This window comes from Athalia rosae, chromosome 4, assembly GCF_917208135.1.
Source record: "Athalia rosae chromosome 4, iyAthRosa1.1, whole genome shotgun sequence".
In the NCBI taxonomy this organism is placed as follows: Eukaryota; Metazoa; Arthropoda; class Insecta; order Hymenoptera; family Athaliidae; genus Athalia; species Athalia rosae.
Window position 1 is genome coordinate 2,028,140 of NC_064029.1, and position 20,736 is coordinate 2,048,875.

At 37.2% G+C, this 20,736-nt stretch overlaps 2 protein-coding genes and 1 long non-coding RNA gene across 4 annotated transcripts in view; 2 read left to right on the forward strand and 1 right to left on the reverse strand.

Annotated features, from left to right (window-relative positions):
* The window catches only part of LOC105684243 (carbonic anhydrase 2), a 23,416-nt gene continuing 2,680 nt past the window's right edge, over positions 1–20,736 (reverse strand). The window contains exons 2-8 of one of the 2 annotated variants that reach the window (XM_012397450.3): positions 12,388–12,588; positions 10,597–10,718; positions 8,608–8,703; positions 4,510–4,624; positions 4,062–4,157; positions 3,552–3,733; positions 1–2,741 (exon numbers count right to left, since the gene is read on the reverse strand). In XM_012397450.3, the coding sequence (XP_012252873.1) occupies positions 2,673–2,741; positions 3,552–3,733; positions 4,062–4,157; positions 4,510–4,624; positions 8,608–8,703; positions 10,597–10,718; positions 12,388–12,588 (881 nt within the window). In that variant the 3' untranslated portion in view covers positions 1–2,672. The remainder of the gene's footprint in view (positions 2,742–3,551; positions 3,734–4,061; positions 4,158–4,509; positions 4,625–8,607; positions 8,704–10,596; positions 10,719–12,387; positions 12,589–20,736) is intronic. The other variant, XM_012397449.3, reaches the window with a different exon arrangement.
* LOC125500709 lies at positions 7,408–11,868 on the forward strand. The gene is made up of 3 exons (XR_007278151.1): positions 7,408–7,670; positions 8,549–8,774; positions 11,636–11,868. It is a non-coding gene; the product is annotated as an uncharacterized LOC125500709 (long non-coding RNA).
* The window catches only part of LOC105684260 (ubiquitin-like modifier-activating enzyme 5), a 10,937-nt gene continuing 10,077 nt past the window's right edge, over positions 19,877–20,736 (forward strand). Inside the window, exon 1 of the mRNA XM_048654410.1 lies at positions 19,877–20,727. The gene's annotated coding sequence lies outside the window, so the exon portion shown is untranslated. The remainder of the gene's footprint in view (positions 20,728–20,736) is intronic.

A 20,736-nucleotide genomic window follows, 5' to 3' on the forward strand; every position in this document is an offset into this window, starting at 1 on the left:
TGATGTATACGAGTGTTTATTATATATTTTCACTATCACAGTTGCAAGGCATAAACCCAACCAAAGTCTTCTATAGATGGGTATCAGTTGAGGACTAAATGCACAAGGTTGTCTTTTTCTGTGCTTTTTTTTCTCTTCTCTTCTCCGTTCTTCTCACATAACAATGACTCACATTTTTATCTACTGGTACAACATCCATCAATGAATAATGTAGGTGCAAGTGTATTGGTTTTTTTTTTGCAATTAATTTTTTTTATTATCATTTATTGGTTTTATTACTTGTTTTAATTAATTTTTTTGGCTGCACTTATGGAATGAAAACAGCTGCCGCAATGTATGCCACGAGAACGTGTCGATCACGCGGTTCTATTTTTAATGCATAGAAATTCAGAATAGATGATTTTTCTTTTTTCCCAGTTTTTTCAAGATTGCACGAAAGTTTACTCCTCTCCGGGTTGAAAAGGATTAGATGTAAGTTTCATTTCAAAGCACAGCCGGGCTGTTGTTATCATTATTCTAATTTTAATGGTAAAGTATTAATATATATTGCAATATGCAAAAATGTGTAATATTTATAAAAAATTCGCATCAGAAATTGTCAAATGAAAAATTTGATAATTCGTGACACAAATATTGAAATAATATATAATTTGTTCAGAATAATATTTATATGCATAAACATTAATTAGAATCTGACGGTAATACTAAAGCAAAGATCATAATGTCACATCAGTATATGTATAATGCGTCACAATATAAGTTGAATATAAAACGAAAAATTTGCAAGTGAATTTTCATCAAACATAGGAAATCGCGCGTTCAAATTTTCTCATGTAATCATAATTATAGGTCAGAAATATGAAATTTGGTGAAGTCGTAAAATATAAGAATATAATATAGGTATGTGGGTATTATTATGATATATATATATAGATTATTTTTATCGCTACTGCATAAATACACAAAGTCACAAACACCTATAGGTAATAACGTAATATGATATAACAAAATGATTATACATTTATATATGTGTGTGTCATATTATATTTATATATTTATATAGGTATGTATAGGTATGTTTCGTTGAATATCATCATAGCACAGTTAATTTATTCAAGTGGTTTCCAACTGTGTTCAAATGTTGAAAATTCAAATATTACAGCACGATCTATAATAATCCAAAATGCTCGTATTCCAAAATTCATGGATAGGTTATTAAAAAATCGTCTGTATGAGAATGATTTCAGAAAAAAATCGGTCAATATTAAAACCGACGTGTATAAAAATCCGATGGTGATATCAAAATTTTTTAAAATTCGTTTTGACGATAAATCTGAATAATTTCAATTATTTTCAGTAAAAAGTTGTATAATCCAAATATTATTATCGAAACAATTGTCAACTGTTTCGTAATTGAAGTCGCTTACACATATTATTTATTTTAGTAACTCGCAACCATGGTTTTATTCTATTTTAATTTTATTCTTTTTTTCTAATGTTTCGAATTCCATTTTCATCATTTTTTTTAACCTTATCTCAAACGTATTACATTTAATTTCTCTAAGTAGGCACAGACATCAGCCTATCAGATCTGACAATATGAATAACATCAAGGACAATGTTCCTATAGCGATAAAATGCCCACGGAAAATCTTTACACGAAAAAAAAGAAAATAAAAAATGACCACGATATCTTATCGTTAGTTCATTTTACTTTTCTTTCTCGTTATCGTTATGTCGTTTTCGAGTGAAACAATTAATGATAATCAATTATTCAATGGAACCAAATGGAAATTTGTCATTAGATTGAACATTTCATATAACTTCATGCGGTTGATTCACTAAAAACATTTCGGGCCCTATCTCCAGCTTTGTGTAAATAACATTGAAACGATTCCTTCCAAAAGAGGTATCTAAGGTATATAATATGTGTACATCAGTATAGGTATGCCAGCTAAACAGATAACTACACGAATTAGATATACATACGCACATACATAATGTATTGGAAATAGAATGATTGTTCTTCTATTCTTGAGACAGGATTTTCTGATCTCTTTATTTTATTTTTCAAATTAAGATTTTTTTTTCTCAAAATTTTCATCGCTCAAGGTAAATCGTTCGTCTAATTTCGTCTCATCTTACTTTTAACAACAACCATGTACTATGAATATAAGTACATTGATTCGTTTCGAATCCAGTTGCTACTACACAAATTAAAAAAAAATTTTATTATAATTTTCGTCTTTTTGATCCGTCAAAAGAAATATCAAATCCTATATAATAATTGGAACTCAGGCCGCGCTAAAATTGCTAATGCAGAAAATAATCGACGTTCTTATTTTTGGTTTTATCTTTCTAACTGCAGTTCGATGGATCGTGATACCATGTCCAACTTCATTTTCTGTTTATTTGTTTACTTATTTAATCTATTTTTTCAGATCAATTTTTGGAATGAGATTTGCACGCGACCTAGGAACCAACTTCGCATCCCTCTCCCCCTCTCCTCCTTCCCCCTTCCCCCTTCCCCCTTCCCCCTTCTTCATCCTCCCCTCGATGGCCGGCAAAGCACATCGTGAATACTCTTGCGCGTTGTAATTGCACATCCAGACAACATCACGGGTGTTTGAAATCCCCAAATCTTCTCTCCGAGGTGAAATGTCAACAACTTCTTAAAAGCTGCCACATTCACGGAGGACGCGATTGCCGAGAGGCAGTGGCGGACGGAAGTTGTTGATGACCTATAGACAGAAGGAGAGAAAAAAGAACAGGTGTTTAAAAAATCAAGTACATGGTTTGCTTATTAGCAGCCAGTTTTATTTTCTTGAATCTTTCCGAATTTACTTCGTCGAGTCTAATGCTTTGATTAATTGCAGGATATTTTGTAATTGTTATCGAACACGGCGATGGAATCGTTATTTAGAACCGGTATTTATTGTTGTATAGCGAGTTAATTATTATCGACAGTTGTAATCCAAAGTAGTCTAATTGGTTTATTTCTCTTGGCAGTAATTGCACCAAGTCATCATGTGGTTTCAATTAATCGCATCAGGCTATCGCTTCTTTCTCATTTTCAAGGTACGTTTCATGTGTTAAACGAATTCATGCGTAGTTGTAGTCAAATCAACTGAATTTACAATGCATTATAATTATGAAAGTTGATTAGAAGCCAAACCGCAAAATGATATCGTAAATCAAGAGCCGGATTCGTACAACTGAAAGTCAACTGAAATTCAATCGTCAGTTGGGAATAAATTATTTCTTCTTTCTTTCTTTCTAATTCCTATAAGCGATTCTAATTTATGATGTATCATGTCGCACGTCCACATATTTTCATTTTTCTACAAGTACGTAAGCGTGTAACACGGTAAACTTAAAATCTAATCTATTCAACGCGTCGTTTTCAAGTCTGGGAACGTTACAAATTGGATCCAATGTTTTTCTGACCTTGCAAAAATTCCTTCGATCCATTTTCCGATAATTAAAACGATTTTTTCGAAAATTACGCTGTTGATGTTACCGATATTATCATCAGATATCATTATACTTACAGCTCCGTGATTCTCGTGACACGGACATTCCTCGTCACGTGTGAACTTTCTAAGATTACGGAAGATGTTCAATTGATGGTGAGATACCTCGATGTACTTTTTGAACAATATCCAAGTAACACTTTCATTGCACGGTGGTGTTGTTAGCGAACCCAAATATGTCCAATACCCGTTGTCGTCGGCTACAAGTATAATTAGGAAATTGGTAAAGAAAATATCGTCAAATGGGTGAGCAAAGTTGGTGAATTTAGAAAAATTATTTTCACTAATTAACCGCACTAATCAATCTACGACTACCTAAATATGTATGCGGGAGTATCAAGCGGGGTTCGATATTAGGCGCAACAGCGACAGAAAGCTTTTCTTTTTATTAGGTAAGTTGAGACGTCGAGCCGTTTCGCAATGTAGTACAGTCATTACATGTATACGAAAGAAAGGCTTAGAGAGGAAAATGAACATAATGACTGTACACTGATGAAGATATTTGAACTCGGGCAAGTTTTGACTCACCTTGATCGTTGTGTTTGCTATCGTGACGAATTATTCGATCAGCCCAACGCATGCAAGGATTTATACATCTCAGAGCACCTGCTCGACCACTGCGGACTATTCGAGCACAATACGGGACACCACATACATCGGAGCACAATTGTTAGTAGGTAATTAAAATGGCTACGATGAAAGTTTAGCGCTACGAATTAAGGGGGTAACTATAAACTGGTTATTTCTATTTGTTTTTGCAACCAGCGTTTGCGAAAACAGTTTACCAAGTTACAGACGCTGCATTAGCATATCATGGGGTTAAGTTTCAAGCAGATTTATTTTATTAGTGGTATTAAAAAGGTATAAGTATAGAAGGAAAAATACGCGTTGCAATAATTTCGTTGAGAAATTAAAGGTAAAAATAAAAATGAGTCGAATAACGCATGATGCAAGTTATATCTACGAATAGACTTACCAGGCAACAGCTTGCTAGGGTCGATGTTTTCCGTTATTTCGACGATCTCGTCTCGGTGAGAAACGTAGGGCAAAAGACGAGCGATCTTGTCCATTTCCTCGTGAGTTTTTCCCACCTGAAACAAATGTTACAACAATTTTATTGATTATTTATTTTCACCTCTGTAATTCGTCGAGTAGAATGTTTCGAGAGTGAATTCTCAACACGTGACGATATTGGAGATTGAAGATTAGTGTCGGGCAAATATGCGTCGGTTAAATTACTTTCAGTGGACTTAAAATTGCACATAATATTTGCGGAAGATCTTATTGTGCGTAAACTAAATGATGTCCCATTATATTATGAGCGTTCGCGAGTATATCATCCCTGTATGGTTAAGCACTTTAATGCGGTATTCATTTACGTTGAATCTTATCAAACGATCCGTCGTAATTACGCATGATAAACAAGAGTCACGTGCAGTTCTTGTTTACGGACGTAAATATAACTTTTACAACTCCTGTGTGTGTACATAAAAAAGATTTCAAACGCGTGCAATGTGCGACGTGAAGCGATGCACTTCCCTGCATAAAAGATAATCGCAGTGCTTCGCTGAGACGCTGAGACCAAAGAAATTCGCGAGTGATCGAGAATTTCCTTTCTTATTTTCGATTAATATTTTATTTTCGCCTGCGCCTGGCGTGAGCGGATTATTACGGAGAATTCTTTTTAAGAAAATAATCAAGTTTTCATATCGATTTATGAACATACAGTCTACCCATATTTTTCGCAGAAATACCGAGAGCGAACAAACCGCGATCGAGATCAAAATTCCAAGCAACTGCTGATTATGTTGGTCGCACACCAAGGTCGCAAAGAGCACGTGAGTCTTATAAACTCACATACGACGAAACGAATTCAGTCTTTGTCGATAATTCGCATGTACCGTATAGGAGTATGAGAAGACGAAAATGAAACTATGTGGGATATAAAATTACACCAATATATGAGCAAGAATAGGGTGATCAAAGGCCGGGGATTAGATTGTGTAAAAAGCGGCATAGCCAAGTGATATTGATTGGAATGATCGTAGCGATGATTGGTTTGCCATTACGTATATCGCCTTTGGGCCGCTCGCAGTCGATTCTTTGATCTAATGGTGAATCTAAATCCTTTTTCCTTTCGTTTTTGGTAGGTAATTTTTTCGTTATTTCTATCGGTTTCAAGCTTCCAGCGATAATCAGCCAAGAATGTCTTTCGACAGCGACAATTTACATCACTTGCGAACATTATATGAACTTCAGTCCGTATGATATCTAGATACCTTAGAAAGTATATTCTAAATTTGACTATCGTTATTTATTCGACCAAGGTACGACCCTGATGAAGGTTCGTTAGCCCGATTTACGCATGTGCATGACCGTGAAAAAGTTTCTTCCAACATTACACTTTATTATACGAAGAGATAAGCCGAGCTGATAGAATGTTTCTATATCAAGCGATGATGCGGCTGATTATTATTTAAAAATTTGAAGTCAAAGTCAGAGCGAGGGTCCTGCTCAAAAAAATTCCCATCAAAACTCCAAACGCGAGTTGAAATAGGACGAACCTTGTACAATTGATCGAGTTATCGCCAATTAATTGATCCAAAACGTGGATATCTCGAAGGGAATTAATTATTTATTCAAAAAACAAGTGGGCTACCTCGAAATATCAAGTAAAAAATTTTTTCCACCTAATGATTAATCGATCGATTGCATGAGTAGATGATTTTGGCTTGCAGATTTGGATTCCTGACCTGATTAGATGTCAGATTATCCTTAAAAAGCCCCAAAAAAAAATCGATTTTTTGGTCAAAAGCAAAGTAGTTTGAACATTGATTGTATTACACTTTTCTGGCGTATTTTGACCTCAGGAATCCAAATCTCGAAGAAAAATTGATCCATCTCTAAAATTCACCGAGTTATCGCCAATTTTCAGCTTCTCGGGGTCAAAAATAAAAAATTTATTTTATAGTCTATTTTAATGTAATTTGAGCTCAGGAATCCGAATGTGAAAGAAAAATTGATCTATCTATGAAATTTATCGAGTTATCCCCATTTTTTCGCATTTTTTGGCATAAATTTGAGGATATCTCGAAGGGGAAAAATCGTAGCTCAATTTGGACAACGGATTCGTGTTCCTGAGGTCAAAATACGTAAGAAAAGTGCCATACGATCGATTTTAAAAAATAAAAATTTTTGGCCAAAATTTGAGATTTTTCCAAGGGGTACCCCTTACGATTTTTTCAAATTTTGGCCAAAAATTTTTATTTTTTAAAATTGATCGTATGGCACTTTTCTTATGTATTTTGACCTCAGAAACACGAATCCGAAAGCCAAATTGAGCTACGATTTTTTCCCTTCGAGATATCCTCAAATTTGTACCAAAAAATGCGAAAAAATGGGGATAACTCGGTCATTTTTGCAGATAGACCAATTTTTCTTTCGAATTCGGATTCCTGAGCTCAAGTAACATTAATATAGACTATAAAATCAATTTTTTATTTTTGACCCCGAAAAGCTGAAAATTGGCGATAACTCGGTGAATTTTAGAGATGGATCAATTTTTCTTCGAGATTTGGATTCCTGAGGTCAAAATACGTCAGAAAAGTGTAATACAATCAATTTTCAAACTACTTTGCTTTTGACCAAAAAATCGATTTTTTTTTGGGCTTTTTAAGGATAATCTGACATCTAATCAGGTCAGGAATCCAAATCTGCAAGCCAAAATCATCTACTCATGCAATCGATCAAGTAATCATCAATTATTCGCTGTTGGGAGCAGAAAAATCATAAGTCACATCGATTGGTTTTAGTCGTAGACCAACTATGATTCGTCGCAATCCATGCATGGGTCAAAATATTCGTATTTCTCAGTTCACCAGCAAACCTGAGCTTTGCTGGAGTTAGCGTAGCCAGCAGCGAAGCGCTTTGTTGTGAGACGTCACCTTCGGGGCTGAGCAGAGGTGACTCCCCACAACAAACCGCGCGCCCGTGGCCATCTGAGTCCATGAGGTATGAAGGAAAACAATCAGATTCAGAATGAACTGAAATTTCGAATGACGTGTGCAGGCAGAATAACGTGCGGAAGAGTCTTGAATATAAAATCTTGAAAAATCAGTCTCCGGAATAATTCATGGGGTGAGCATCATTAAATTTGAAAACAAAATGTGACGGTAGACCAAAAATTTGTAAACATGTTACATAAGTGATGAATAGCTCCTCGTATGTGACAGCTTGCTTACGCAAGGATCTAGAGAAAATTTTCTTGAACCAACAGTAACGTGAATTGTTTATCCTACGAAACACCGTTATTTCATTTATCTACTTGGAAAGATACCACGAAGTTATATAAATTTTTCCATCATCGTTGCTGGACAAATTAAATTTCACATGCAACTCGTGAAATATTACAATTCAATCGTCTACGATACAGGAAAATTTCCATTTATATCCAAAAATTATCCTCATCGCATGCAGCTCAACGAAAATTTGAAATAAGGTGAACGTATTACCATGGGTATATTTATATCTATGGTATTACATGAAAAAAAAGTAATACTTTCGAGTCGAATTTCGATTATCATCTACTTTGAATTTCCAACAATTTCAGATTTATTAAATTTTCATACGTTTAATTAAAGTTTGGGTCATCAGACAATAAACTGCATCATATTCAAATGTAGTACATGTAAATGGAATTAAAAAAAAATGGTGACTATAACAATATGAGACAGAATGTTCATGAACGACGATGCATGTGAAACACTGATTTGGATTCTGTATGCAGGATTATTACCTCTCGACTCGATAAAAACTTTGAATAGTTTCCTTGTAGGTAAATAAGCGTATGTATATAGGTATACACATATATACCTAGGTGCTGAAGTATTGTAAATTTATTACGTAAAAGTTTCGTAGCGTGCTCCGCAGAAGCTTTCGAAGACTCAAAAGAACGTTACCGAATACCTCAATCCTTTTTACCCTTGAAATTATTATTTTTTCTTCACTCTTTTCAGTTCAGTTTCTACAAGGGAATCACATGAGGAAAAAGTGAGAAAAAAACAAGTCATTTTACCTTGAGAAAAACTCCCAGTACAGCCAAACCGTCGGGTGCTTTGGCAGCGTCAGCGAAAGTCTTGTACTTGGAGGTGTTCCAGTGAACGAGATGAAGCTGGAAAGAGAAAAAGAAAAAAAAAAAAAATAAGATGACGATGTTATTTGAGGCGGTAAAATTTTGGTGAGGTAAGAATCTAATTTACACCGTCGTTCGCGGGATGTAATTGCGTTAATCGTCGTAGAACTTATAGTCGGAATAATACGTCGACCTATAATTACGGGGTGCGTTTTATTTGATCCACTTGAGTAGCTGAAGCAAATGTTTGTTCGGTGAAAAAACTCTAGAATTAATAGGCAGGTGATGTAATTATTGATTCCATTTGCCGATCTTCGGTCAATTATGAGACTCGAATGACGTAACATCATTGTAACGCATTGTCGAGTGGTAACAGAAGTTATAGAATATCGAGACCGACATCGTCAATTATATTTCCCTGGATAGTTATAAACACGATATGACAATCGGACGGGAGTATTTTCAATTCGCCAATTAAACGAAATGGCTGTTAAGTGGAGGTGATAAATTTCAGAAAACTTGAATCCACAAAATTCACAAAACGAGACTGCATATTATGAAAATTTTATTGGAATCGAGTCTAGAGATACTCAAATAAATCCCAGCGCAATGCTTTTTAATCCTAGGTCGTTTGGATTCAAAGTTTTTGTAGTACAGTTAAAATAATCTCCAGCAAAAATTCCGATGAATTAATCTACTTTGATTAATCTCATACGTAATTCGACTCGACAGCTTCGTGTTATAACAGCTTGAAGAATTTCACACTTTATCGGTCTAGCATTCGATGAATGATTGCTTCGGTCGTTCTCTGAAACCATGGTGACGCAGTAGCTTCTCAAAAGTTCTTTGCCAAATGCCGAATTGACTCAACGTCCGATCAAACATTTGTTTAATTACAAGCATACCCTATTTTGTCTCTTATCAGTTCCTACAGGATTCCAATTCGAATAAAAAGAAATATCCTATTACGCTGCAAGTTCACCGAGATAACTGAACTCCACATTCTCGGATCGCAGTAATAACGATGTAATTTGTTTTTTTTTCTCCTTTTTGAATACGGCGGTAATGTAATTTAATATATTATACGCGTTGCTATAATGTCCATAGATATCACACGTAATATGCATGCCTATACAGTGGGCGTCGCGTCAGAGCTGACTCTCGTTATTTTTACAGCAAACAATTCGTGTTGGCTGTTCTCTGTTTACATTTGAGGTTTAACGCTTGTTTTACCCTTGAAAAAGTTCACCACGTGCTGACACCTGTCAGCTGTCTCGTGGCCAGAATAAAAAATTCAAATAATAATTCAGCTAATTAAACCTAAAAATCTTCGCTCAATCGTCATATCATTTTCTCATGCCAAAATATATTTTCCTTCTTCATGTTTTTTTGGCAGCCAATCGGGACCAGATGTTCCACTTTCTAATATACCTGAATAGCTAGACTGGAAGCGGAAAATAATTTTTCTCGAAAAAATATAAGAAAAAAAAAAAAAAAAAAAACCACTAAAACAGACAAAAATTTCTAATCGTTACGATCAATTACCCAATTCGTTCGGTATTTTCTCAGGCTGATTTATTCCGTCCGTTTTATTTGTTTTTATATAGGCGACAATTTATATCTCTCAATACACGAATAATACTTATCTAGTTAACGCAAGGGGGACTGCTCTCATCATCACTATAAACAATATAGTAGCGAAGTATGATTCACTTTTAACTCACATGACTAAATTACTACTCAACTCTCATAAACGGCGTTAAACTCTCCATTAATTTAAACGTCTCTGTGTGCGTAGAGCCGCGCGAACGTTCGTATTTCAATCCTACGATACACAACGACGAACGACGTAAACTATTGGGAATTTTTTTCGAAAAATACACTAATTATACTATCGTGTTTTGAAACGGGACAAATATCGGTCTGCAATACCTCGCCTGCGAATGCTTGACCGTCGACGGTATGTTCCGAACCCCTTGAATCCGAACATCCCCAATGGCAATGATATTGCTCCAGTTTGTAGACGTCATCCATCAAAGGTCCTCCGCTCAAAACTGCACAGCGATACCGGAAACAGAAAAATTCAATGTTACATAGACGCCGCTGACGCAATACGATGGTGAGGAATCACGCAGAAAAAAAAAGAACGAAATTTTTCTTCTATTTTTCAATGGAATCATAGAATTTCGAAACCAGGTGACACGATTTGTAGCACTACATCGTATAATTTCGAAGAAAATGTGCATGTGTAGCGGCGCACGAGAGTCACGCGATGTAATTAATACGTCACAGGATACGCTCTATTGAAGTACACGTTTCACGAGTCGGACGTATCGCCGCATATATCGCGATAGATCATATCAAATTATATACCTATATGTGCAATCAGGACGTAGTGCGATTATCAATGAGCGCGTGTATCGTCATTTGGGGGCAGAATTTGCATTAATTTAAATTTGAACAATAATTTATGAAAAACATGTATGGGGTCGAAGTCCGTTTGCTCAAATTTACTCTCTACGTATATTCAAGTGCAAAAACGTTTTGAAAATTTTCAAAGAAGACCTCGCACGCCTCAACACCTCTGACGATTATTTATTCGCAATAGAATTTTCAAAGTCAAACTTCTTTTTTTCTCTTGCTTCAAACGATGAGTCGCTGGTCGTAAAAACTGACGAAAATAAGATAACGGTCTAGTGAATTGACGAGTAAAAAATAGATCTTCGATCGGAATGTTCTAGTTCGTTTTTTTTTCTTTTAGAGAATTCAGAAATTCGTACGAAGTTGAAAAGATCTGATTTTTTTTCATCGTTTCAAAATTTGCAGATATAATCATTGACGACGAAAAAATCGTTGATCAAGGGTTTTGAATCGCGAGGTATATTCGAAAGGGTGAATTTATTACGTACGTCTCAACTGAATGATAAATCGTTCGGATTAATAGAAAAGAAATTTATAAATCTCTTTACAGAGGAGTTGTTGGATAAGCTATGAACTCGGTCGAAAACAACCTGCAGATGCTAGGCGTATCAAGGCACGTCCTGGATCAGCCTGCACCGCATAACATGACTCCTCGAGGTACGACCTCGTTCGTGATTTGCCCCCGGGGCGTTCAAGAGTTGAGCCGATCGTGGGGCGAAAGAGGCTATACGGGACGAGTTTAACTCGGTTGTGCAGCGGTGGCATGATGATTGTTGGTAAACTGTATGCATATGTTCGTATACACGAGTGTACACAAATAGCGAACGCGAATTTTCCCACTGCAAACGACCTCGCTGAACGCTTAAAATTTATTATTAACTTTATAGAAAACTCTCACGACGCATGATAACGCTGATCAACGGTTCATTTGATCAATTCCTTTGCGGTATAATAATTGAAAAGATAAAAACTAATTTCTCAACGAGGTACAGCAAAGCTTGCATGAATATCGCGAACACGTATTCGGAATGGCAAAAACGAACGAACTTAATCCGCGTTTGTAGAGTCACATGATCGAGTCCCCGTTGTCACAATATAATAAAAAGCCTGGAAAAATAATCCCTTCGCGTGTTTGCGCAAGGGGTATAATCTCCGGCATGAAGTCGTTTACGGTATTCATTTCTATTTTTTTTTTTTTTTCTCTACATTTTTTCCTCTACTCCCGTCGTTAATCGAATTAGGTGATGTTATAGCATCTCTCGGAGCGTACACCGCGAGAGTGAGAGGTAAAGGAAGACTCACATGTGCCATCGCCGTCGGTATCAACTCGCCAACAATAACCTGGGTTAACCAACTTCCTCGATGCTGTAGCCGGGTAACGCCAACTCAATGGTTTGCTACTTAGAGCCTCGTGATCGGATTTTGCGCGAAACGTTTCGATGTTCACCGGGCTCTGCCTTGAACCCGCCGCCATCGGGTATCTCTCCACCCATGTGCTGGGCCCTGAAAAAGGTCGTAACAAAAATCCAACAATTAATAATCATCGTCTGGTGAGAAACACAGTTTTCGCATCAGGGGTGTGAAAAAAAAAGGCATGAACAGAAATCGATCGCGACGCGTTTGGAACGCGGTTCGTCCGTGACGTAGGGAATGATTTTTTAAGACTTTTCGCATGAGGTGTGACACGTTGCTCCTCGGTGACGTGCGTTCACGTGACAAATATGGATGTTTACATGTTAATAATCTGTTATGTGTCATCCGAACTGTCTCCCGGAAAGTTAATTGTCAAATGTGAACTATGTACGCGATATCTTATCATAATTTACATCTGATGACGGATATTTTTTCATTCGTACAACCGTAAAACAATCACTCGTAATGCGGATCACGCGGAAGGCGCTAAAATTTTGCGAACGTTTCGCAATTCAGAAGGAGATGCGATATACCAAACGAAATTATACGTATAATACGTAATTATTTAGGTATTTCTCAAATTTCTTAGTCAATTCGCCTGAGAGTAATAAGAAAAAAAAAAAAAAACTTTTTTTTTTTAAACAATACGAACTATATAGAGACGTACGTACATTTATACTTATAATATTGTCAATAATATATTTCCGTGGTACATTTATACTACGAATTGAAAGCCATTGGAAAATTATGAAGCGGAAATATTTTACATTACGGTAAAATCGGTCAGGGCTAATATCCATAGAGTATCAGAGGTCATTCGGAATAAATTTACATTGTTACTCGGATGTATGACGGCGTGTAAAAGTAAGAAAACAAAAAGGTGGACGATCGGGATTTTCCCTGGGTTTATAAATGATTCGCATAATCAAATTTGCGAAAAAGTTCGCGGCTTTACGCGTCTGCGTATATTGTACACGTGTACGAGCCGCTGTAACTTATTTCCACGGATCGCGGCGAATACCTATTTTTCAATCGAAATGGAAAAAAGAGTAGGCGAAAGAAAAAAAATTCAAGTGACGAACGTTCGGATGTTGAATTATTTTTTTTACACGGCACACTATCCTCGGCTGATAACGTGTAATTATTGTACATTATCGTTGCTAGATAGGACATTTGTCTGCATGCAACCTCGACCTTGACGATGGGGAGAAAGTATCTATTTCACGGTCTATCGAAGTGCACATTTATCCCAATTGTACAACGACCAAGGAGGGGTATATATGCAGAAAAATTGTACAACCGGAAATAGTCCTTTTTTTCCTCAAGTTTTATTTATTCAAACGATACGAAGTGGGTCGCGTCAATGTTACAATGGATTTTTGACCCGTAGCTTTCAAGGTGCGCGTACGGTAAGGTCCTTGTATTTTAACCGAGGCTTTCGAGGACCGGTGCGACATTGACAAATAAATAATCACGAAATTATCGAGTGGAGTCGCTCATTCGGTTCATCGTCTAAATAAATATTTATGTATGAACAAATAAACAAATAAATAAATGAATAAACCGAAACACTCGAATTTGCGGCTCGTTTCAGCTGCGTAAGAGTGCGAGTAATGACGTTAGAAACGCGGATTGATTTACAACCGATGCAAAAGCTGTAAACATTATCGCGACAAACTGCGTTCGCCGTTAAAACCTTCGGAACGAGATATAAACGAGAACAAATGAGCTCGATTGGGCCCTCAACCACTACTTCCGGCTCTTCATTATATACGAAGTTTGCTATCGCCACCAGTAGACTGCAAATTAATATGCGAATTTGCTATGCCGCTAAAACACTGACCTCGTTGAGGTAGTTAAAAACGAAGGTGCACTAGATGTTGGATTGAAAAAGTCTAATGCGATTATGACGTTGCAAAATTTGGCAAATCTCATAAAATGTCATAATTACTGTACGACAAGTGATCGAAGAAAGCCACAATCTCTACCGCAATATAAAAATTGATTTCGTTCTCCCATTTTTAATTCACGATTTGAAAAATGATCTCTGAAGAGGTTTACGGTTTGTTGGTAATACGGTTAATTATTCGGATATGTATTTTCCGTCGATCCGCATCATCTCATCACATCGGTTGTGTTTGAACTAATTATTATTGCTCAATGCCACGCACGTGCAACGTGGGGTCGCGGAACCACCTGTTGCCGAAGATCCTTGTAACCCGGTATAAACATACAGCAGACAATAACTCGCATCGCTATCGAAATTGTATTAACAAAAGTATACTTCATTCAAATAATGCATGAGCTGCTGCACGAAGCAACGTATGTGGTACACATGCGCCTTGTCTCCGTACAACAATTATAGTAACACTGTTTTGTTCTAATTAAAAAAAAACGCCATCATAATTCATTCGATATTCTTTCCAGCTTGATTGTCTCTATAACGTGTGGAGCTTTTACGTTTTTATTAAAAGAAACTAAAGAGGTCGTTTCGGGGGCGAGTGGAACACATGTACTATCATAATGCGTATGAAACATTGACGATATGACGACATTTCTCTTTGTTACGTTTTGCTCGATTGTTTTTACTACGCTTTTTTCTCAATCCTATATTCAATTTATTCAACTCCATCCGTACGATAAATGTCGTGAAATTTAACGAATCATTTTATGTTTACCGTGCAAAACATCAAATCAAAAAAATTAGGTAAAAAATGAAATAAAGATCCGTGGAGACCAACTAGAAGGCGGATATCGGTAGATATGCCTAGTCATGAAAAACTTTGACATTATTGAGTATACGGGCGCCTGGTTAGGCACTATAATACGTATAATGTAACGAATTCAGGTGTAGAGTGGGAGACAAGTCGCTAATTATCGGCTAATACCGATAATAGCCGAAATTAGGCCTGTGGGTGACAATACAAGAATCTCTCTCTTCTTCCAGGGCTGTCGTGACGACCAGGTACTTATAATTTAAGGCCATACGCAGTATAAGTCAAGTTTTGGCACATTTTAATATTTTAGATAAGGGAGAGAGAGATTTCATCGTAAAAACCTAATCGAACATTTAGAGAAATAGAAAATCAATAACATTTAGATTGAACAATTGTTTTAAGATCAATGCGTAAATGATGAGCGCGCGATTGATGCTCATAAATTCCATTTAGGTTAATTAATCGCTTGGATCCCGACCGTTTTTTGCGAAAAGGAATAAAAAGGGAAAGACGAATAAAAAAGAAACTCATACGAAAGGCAATAAGAACGGAAAGAAATGGGATCACGGTCAAGTGTACGAGGAATATTGTCAGGCTTCTATTATGGCTAGCCAATGAAATTCCCCCTTTTAAAAAAATGGCGTCTGATCGCCTCTAATCCATTTTGCCCTCGTTAAACCGCTGCAGTGTTAATCGCACGAGTTGTTGATCGTTATATATATTTATTATGAAACGCATGGAAAAGCGAGGAATTCCCTCACATCGTTATGTATGTACACGTTATTCGTGTACCTTACAATGTCACATGGCGCGGAACTCTTGAAAAATTTCCTTTTCACGAAAATTGAGTGGTTGATTTACGAAATCGGATAAATCCGGTGGTCGCCGGTTTCACGGAAAGAATTACTTAAGTACTGGAATACCCGGTTCATCCATTGCGCGTATACCCTATAATATTCGTAGCGTCGTTAATCGGCATGAGAATCGCTGTCATATTATATCACGTGTATCAAGACTTGCGTATCGTGTTGTAAGATGTGATCAAATCTTCGTTGAATAGTTATCATCTGCATGCTCGTGAATCATGCGATGCGTTTAATATCATACTATACGTATACCATTATACACGTACTTACGAAGACGATGAATTGCAGCGACAATTGGTTCAATGTCATTGATGACTTCGACATCGGGTATAATCTTTCGCGTCCACCGTTATCTGCATCGCTGATAGTTTTTATTAATGGATCGCACTTTCTGACATTACTATTCATTGATTGTATCAGCGACACCTATAACTTGTTTGAAAATTGTATTTTTCGTCTTTTCTTTTTCCTTTTGAGCAGAGAGAGAGAGAGAGAGAGAGAGAGAGATCTGAATTACGCGAGTTGGGGTCCTCGTCTTTCCACTTGCGACGATTAGCTGGGTTTACGTACTTCTCCGCTAAGATGCGACTTCTTTAAAGTTCTGTTCATTGGTCTCATCTCGTTTATGAATAAATATAGTTAATGCGAAAGTAATGACTTTTGGTGCTCGGTAATAGTTTTTTTCCGTTTTTTTTTTTGTTTTTTTCAATCCTCAATTTTTTTTCGTGCGAATGCTAAACAGAATCGTGCGTCAAACACGCGATTTCAAATTACGGCGGATCGCCTATTTCTTGATTTTTTTTTCTGACATAATCAAAGTTGTTACCAGGTGATTCGTATATACACATGATACAACTGTTGAGTCTGATGCGAAATAACAATAATTTTGTAATCCGATGCTCAATCAACGATACCCGTATAAAGTTTTTTAAAATTGCTAATACGAATATGAAGATTTGAAACGCGAATCTACTGAATATTGATCATCTTTTCTAAAAATATAGCAGTGGCAACCGCGAAACCTCTTCGACGTTCACAAATCGGCATCTACTCCCTCATATCGCTGATTAATTTATCCATTATCCAACCGACAGTCCAAAAATCTTATATGGATTAGGATTTCGATGTATTATAGATAAATAAAAACGACTTGAAAGCGCGTCTTCCAGTAGAATTGTATTACTTGACTCAATAGTTAACGATTTTTTTGCTCGAAAAATATAAACTTTTAGGATAAGCATTAAAGAATTCATAAATTCATATGTTGGTGGTTGTTACCTCGGTGTTTGTTTCAACGGTGTTAACGATTTTATTGTTATTCTTATTTCAGATAATATCAAACTTCCCGTGACTAATGAGCTGTTTTTACCAACACTGGATCAAGCGGAAATTTAGTGTGTGGCAACAGGAGGCCGGGCGTTTGAATGATCATTTTTTTTTTTGAAGAAGAAGAAGAAGTCCCACGCATCGCGTACATGAGGTATTGGAGACAGTGTGGTTCCCAAATTGAGTGAGGAACCCGCAAGTTTTGACGCAGACGCGCTTGTATAAACGATTCAAAGCATCATGATCAGCTCCAATTGTAAGTTACGTACAAAAAAAAACTCACACTCCTATACATATTTACATAAATTTATCAACAACGTTTCGATTTTCCTTATGCTGCTTTTTAATCAATTCATACATAAAATTATTATTCATGGACGAGTTTTAACTTATGCATAAGGTAAAACGGTCGTCGCAACCGTAACATCCCATCCATCGTGTATAAGTAGGTACGACGATCTCACACTCGCACACTTCCGGCGTCACGTGACTTCCTGCGATTAGTTGATACGCCACACCCCACAGGTTGACATTTAATCGGATAGAGAAAAAAAAAAAAAATAGATTGAAAAAAAATATATATCATTGATACGGGGTCATAGGCTACACATAAGCGAATAAATGTATGTATATATATGTATACGCGAAGATGCTATACGTATACATATGTAAGAACGTAGCGATTCTTGACAAGCTGAGACGCAGAACTAGTTATCGTTGATTTTATTTATAGATAGAAGGCGTGTAAGCATAGGTAACGCGGGAAAAATTTTTCCTCCCCACAAAACCAAGTCGAGACAAAACGGCTGCTCTTCGAACTTCTTCTTCTCTTTTTTTGGATTCACTGTGCACAATATCTGGAGAGATAAAGAACGTCGAAGAATTCTTCTACCGTGCCTATATCGGTCTGCATTTAGAGAATTATATCGCGAACGACTCGGGTTCACCTTTCTCGCATACGGTTCTACGACACGCCTATATTAGTTTGAAAGAATCGATAAGAATTTCTACTTTACTAGCGAAATCAATTCTATGCTATCTCCTTTCCCGTGCTCGCATATACGTATGCGTAGTACCAGACACATTAAACCAATTATAGTATGCACACTAACTCACGATACAGTTCTGTCCATGTGTAAAATATTGCCTCTGCAAGGAAAACTATGAAAAAAAAAACGCTTGAGCCGCTAGATCGGGAGAAGTTTACGAAATCGTTGTATGGAATCGAGAAATCGGTTTGGTGAAGAGAAAAAAAAACCTCGATATTCGAAAATAAACAAAGGGATGAAATATAAAACTGAGCTTTGTCTCTTTGGGGGCCAATATATTTGGCAGGAACGTATAGAAATCTTATTGTTAGTACAATTCAGTCTTAACGAACTAGGGACTAGCTCCGAACGATTTATTGAGTCAGAGTGCATGTGGTTTGTCGAGGTTTTATTCTCTTCTGAAAAATTGAAAGGTGTTGGAATAAAGAATGAGACGCTGATTACAAGTAGAGTAGACTGTAGGTAAGATTTTAAGTTTATCGATGCACCGACGTCAAATGCGGGGAATTAATTTTTCGACAATAATTTTCAGTTTCAGCCACGTTCTACTTGTTGGATAGAATTTTTTCGTCTGTTTATCCTTCGAAGAATCGCCGGTTCTTATGCGGTACGACGTGAAAGCTGAAGAAGAATCGGAGGGAGGAGGAAAAAGAGATCGGTAGTGGTGGTAGTGGTTCGGCGTTTGGCTGGATCACCTTGTGCGTATATACACACACTTTGAAAATGCCTCGGTGTTCACAGATACGAATCGAACGGACAAACAGTTAAGGTATGGAACCGGCCCATCGACTCACAGGTGAATTCAGGTATAGACGAAGTGAACACTACCTAATAGTGTACGTCTACCTACGGCAGTAATTCTCATGACGTAGGTTTTCTTTATTATCGTGTAAATTTAAATTTTCAAACCTGTAATACTCGCAATATTTCGACGGATCCACCGACATAATTGCAGTTGCAAAATTCAGTGGCATTTATTTATTGGGCCGCCTGAAGTTCGGGTGAGCGAAAACCGCCAGCGTTTCTCAAATTGAATTATGAGAAAAACGTCTCGTTGATTCGGTCCGGGTTTCCATCGTCACGATTTTAAGATGATCAACGTATTGCTCCAGATATTCTCGAGTGCAGCTGCGTTTCGAGACGTGTGCGGTACTCGAGAGGAAACGATGAGGAATTCGTTGACCTCTGCATTATGGAGAACTACCCAACGCTGTTGCACATGACGCCCATTGGGAGGAAAGGCAAAAGAAAGAAGAAGAAACCCCTCGTGGCAGATGTTCGCAATTGAATTCAAGTACGGAATATTTATTTACGAAATAACAGTAAAACCGAGTTTATTGAATTTTCGTAAATGTGTAAATTGTAATTGAGTTCCGCGAATGAAAATCGGTACCGAAACAGTCGGACCTTGAGCACCACTGGAGGAAACAAGGCACCTGAGGGTACCTTATACGACGCTGCGAAGATCGGTGAAAGCAAAAAGTTTCTGCTATAGTGGTGAATGACCGATGATGACTGAGTTACCAGTGTAACCAAGTATACCGTCCTATTGGCGGACGGGGGCTCTACTCGAAAAATTACCGATTTCGCCGATTGTAAGTGCCAATGGAAATAGGCGAGGCTACTCCGACTGCAGGCTCGGCGTCGTCGCGTCGTCGTAGGTAAACTTGAACGCGTGACGCAGCACGTGACAAACATAGAATTTATATATATCCATGTTCACCTACTACTACGACCGACAACTAATCCATGTAAGCGAGTTACGCGACGATGACACCGATGTGTGGGCGTTAAACGTCCTCTGAGATGAAAAACCGGATTGTTAGAATCGAGAAAATGTATATTTGGGAATAATAATTAACGTACGACGAGGTCTCGATTAAAATCTGATCGACTAACCGCAAGAGTTGTCTCAATGACGAAGACTTCCTCTCAATGGTCTAGACCGAGTTTTAACACTGACACAACATTTAAATTCGAAACGAAAGGAGCAACGTGTTCTCTTCTGTTCTATACACATGCATCGATTGGAGATTAAACACGAATATACATTCTGTTTCATGTTCAACGATTACTGTGCGGCAGTTCCTGAACGACGTATACACGAGCGATGAATAATGAGGAAAACAAGACAAGATTTTCGGATTCAAATCTCGTCATGAATTACTCGAATGACGAAAGTTGAGAAAGGCCAGTTCTTCGCAAATAGCCGAAGGTGGTGTCATCCTTCAATTTTCGTTGCTACGAAGTACACGTGTACGAGCAGCTACGGTAACTACC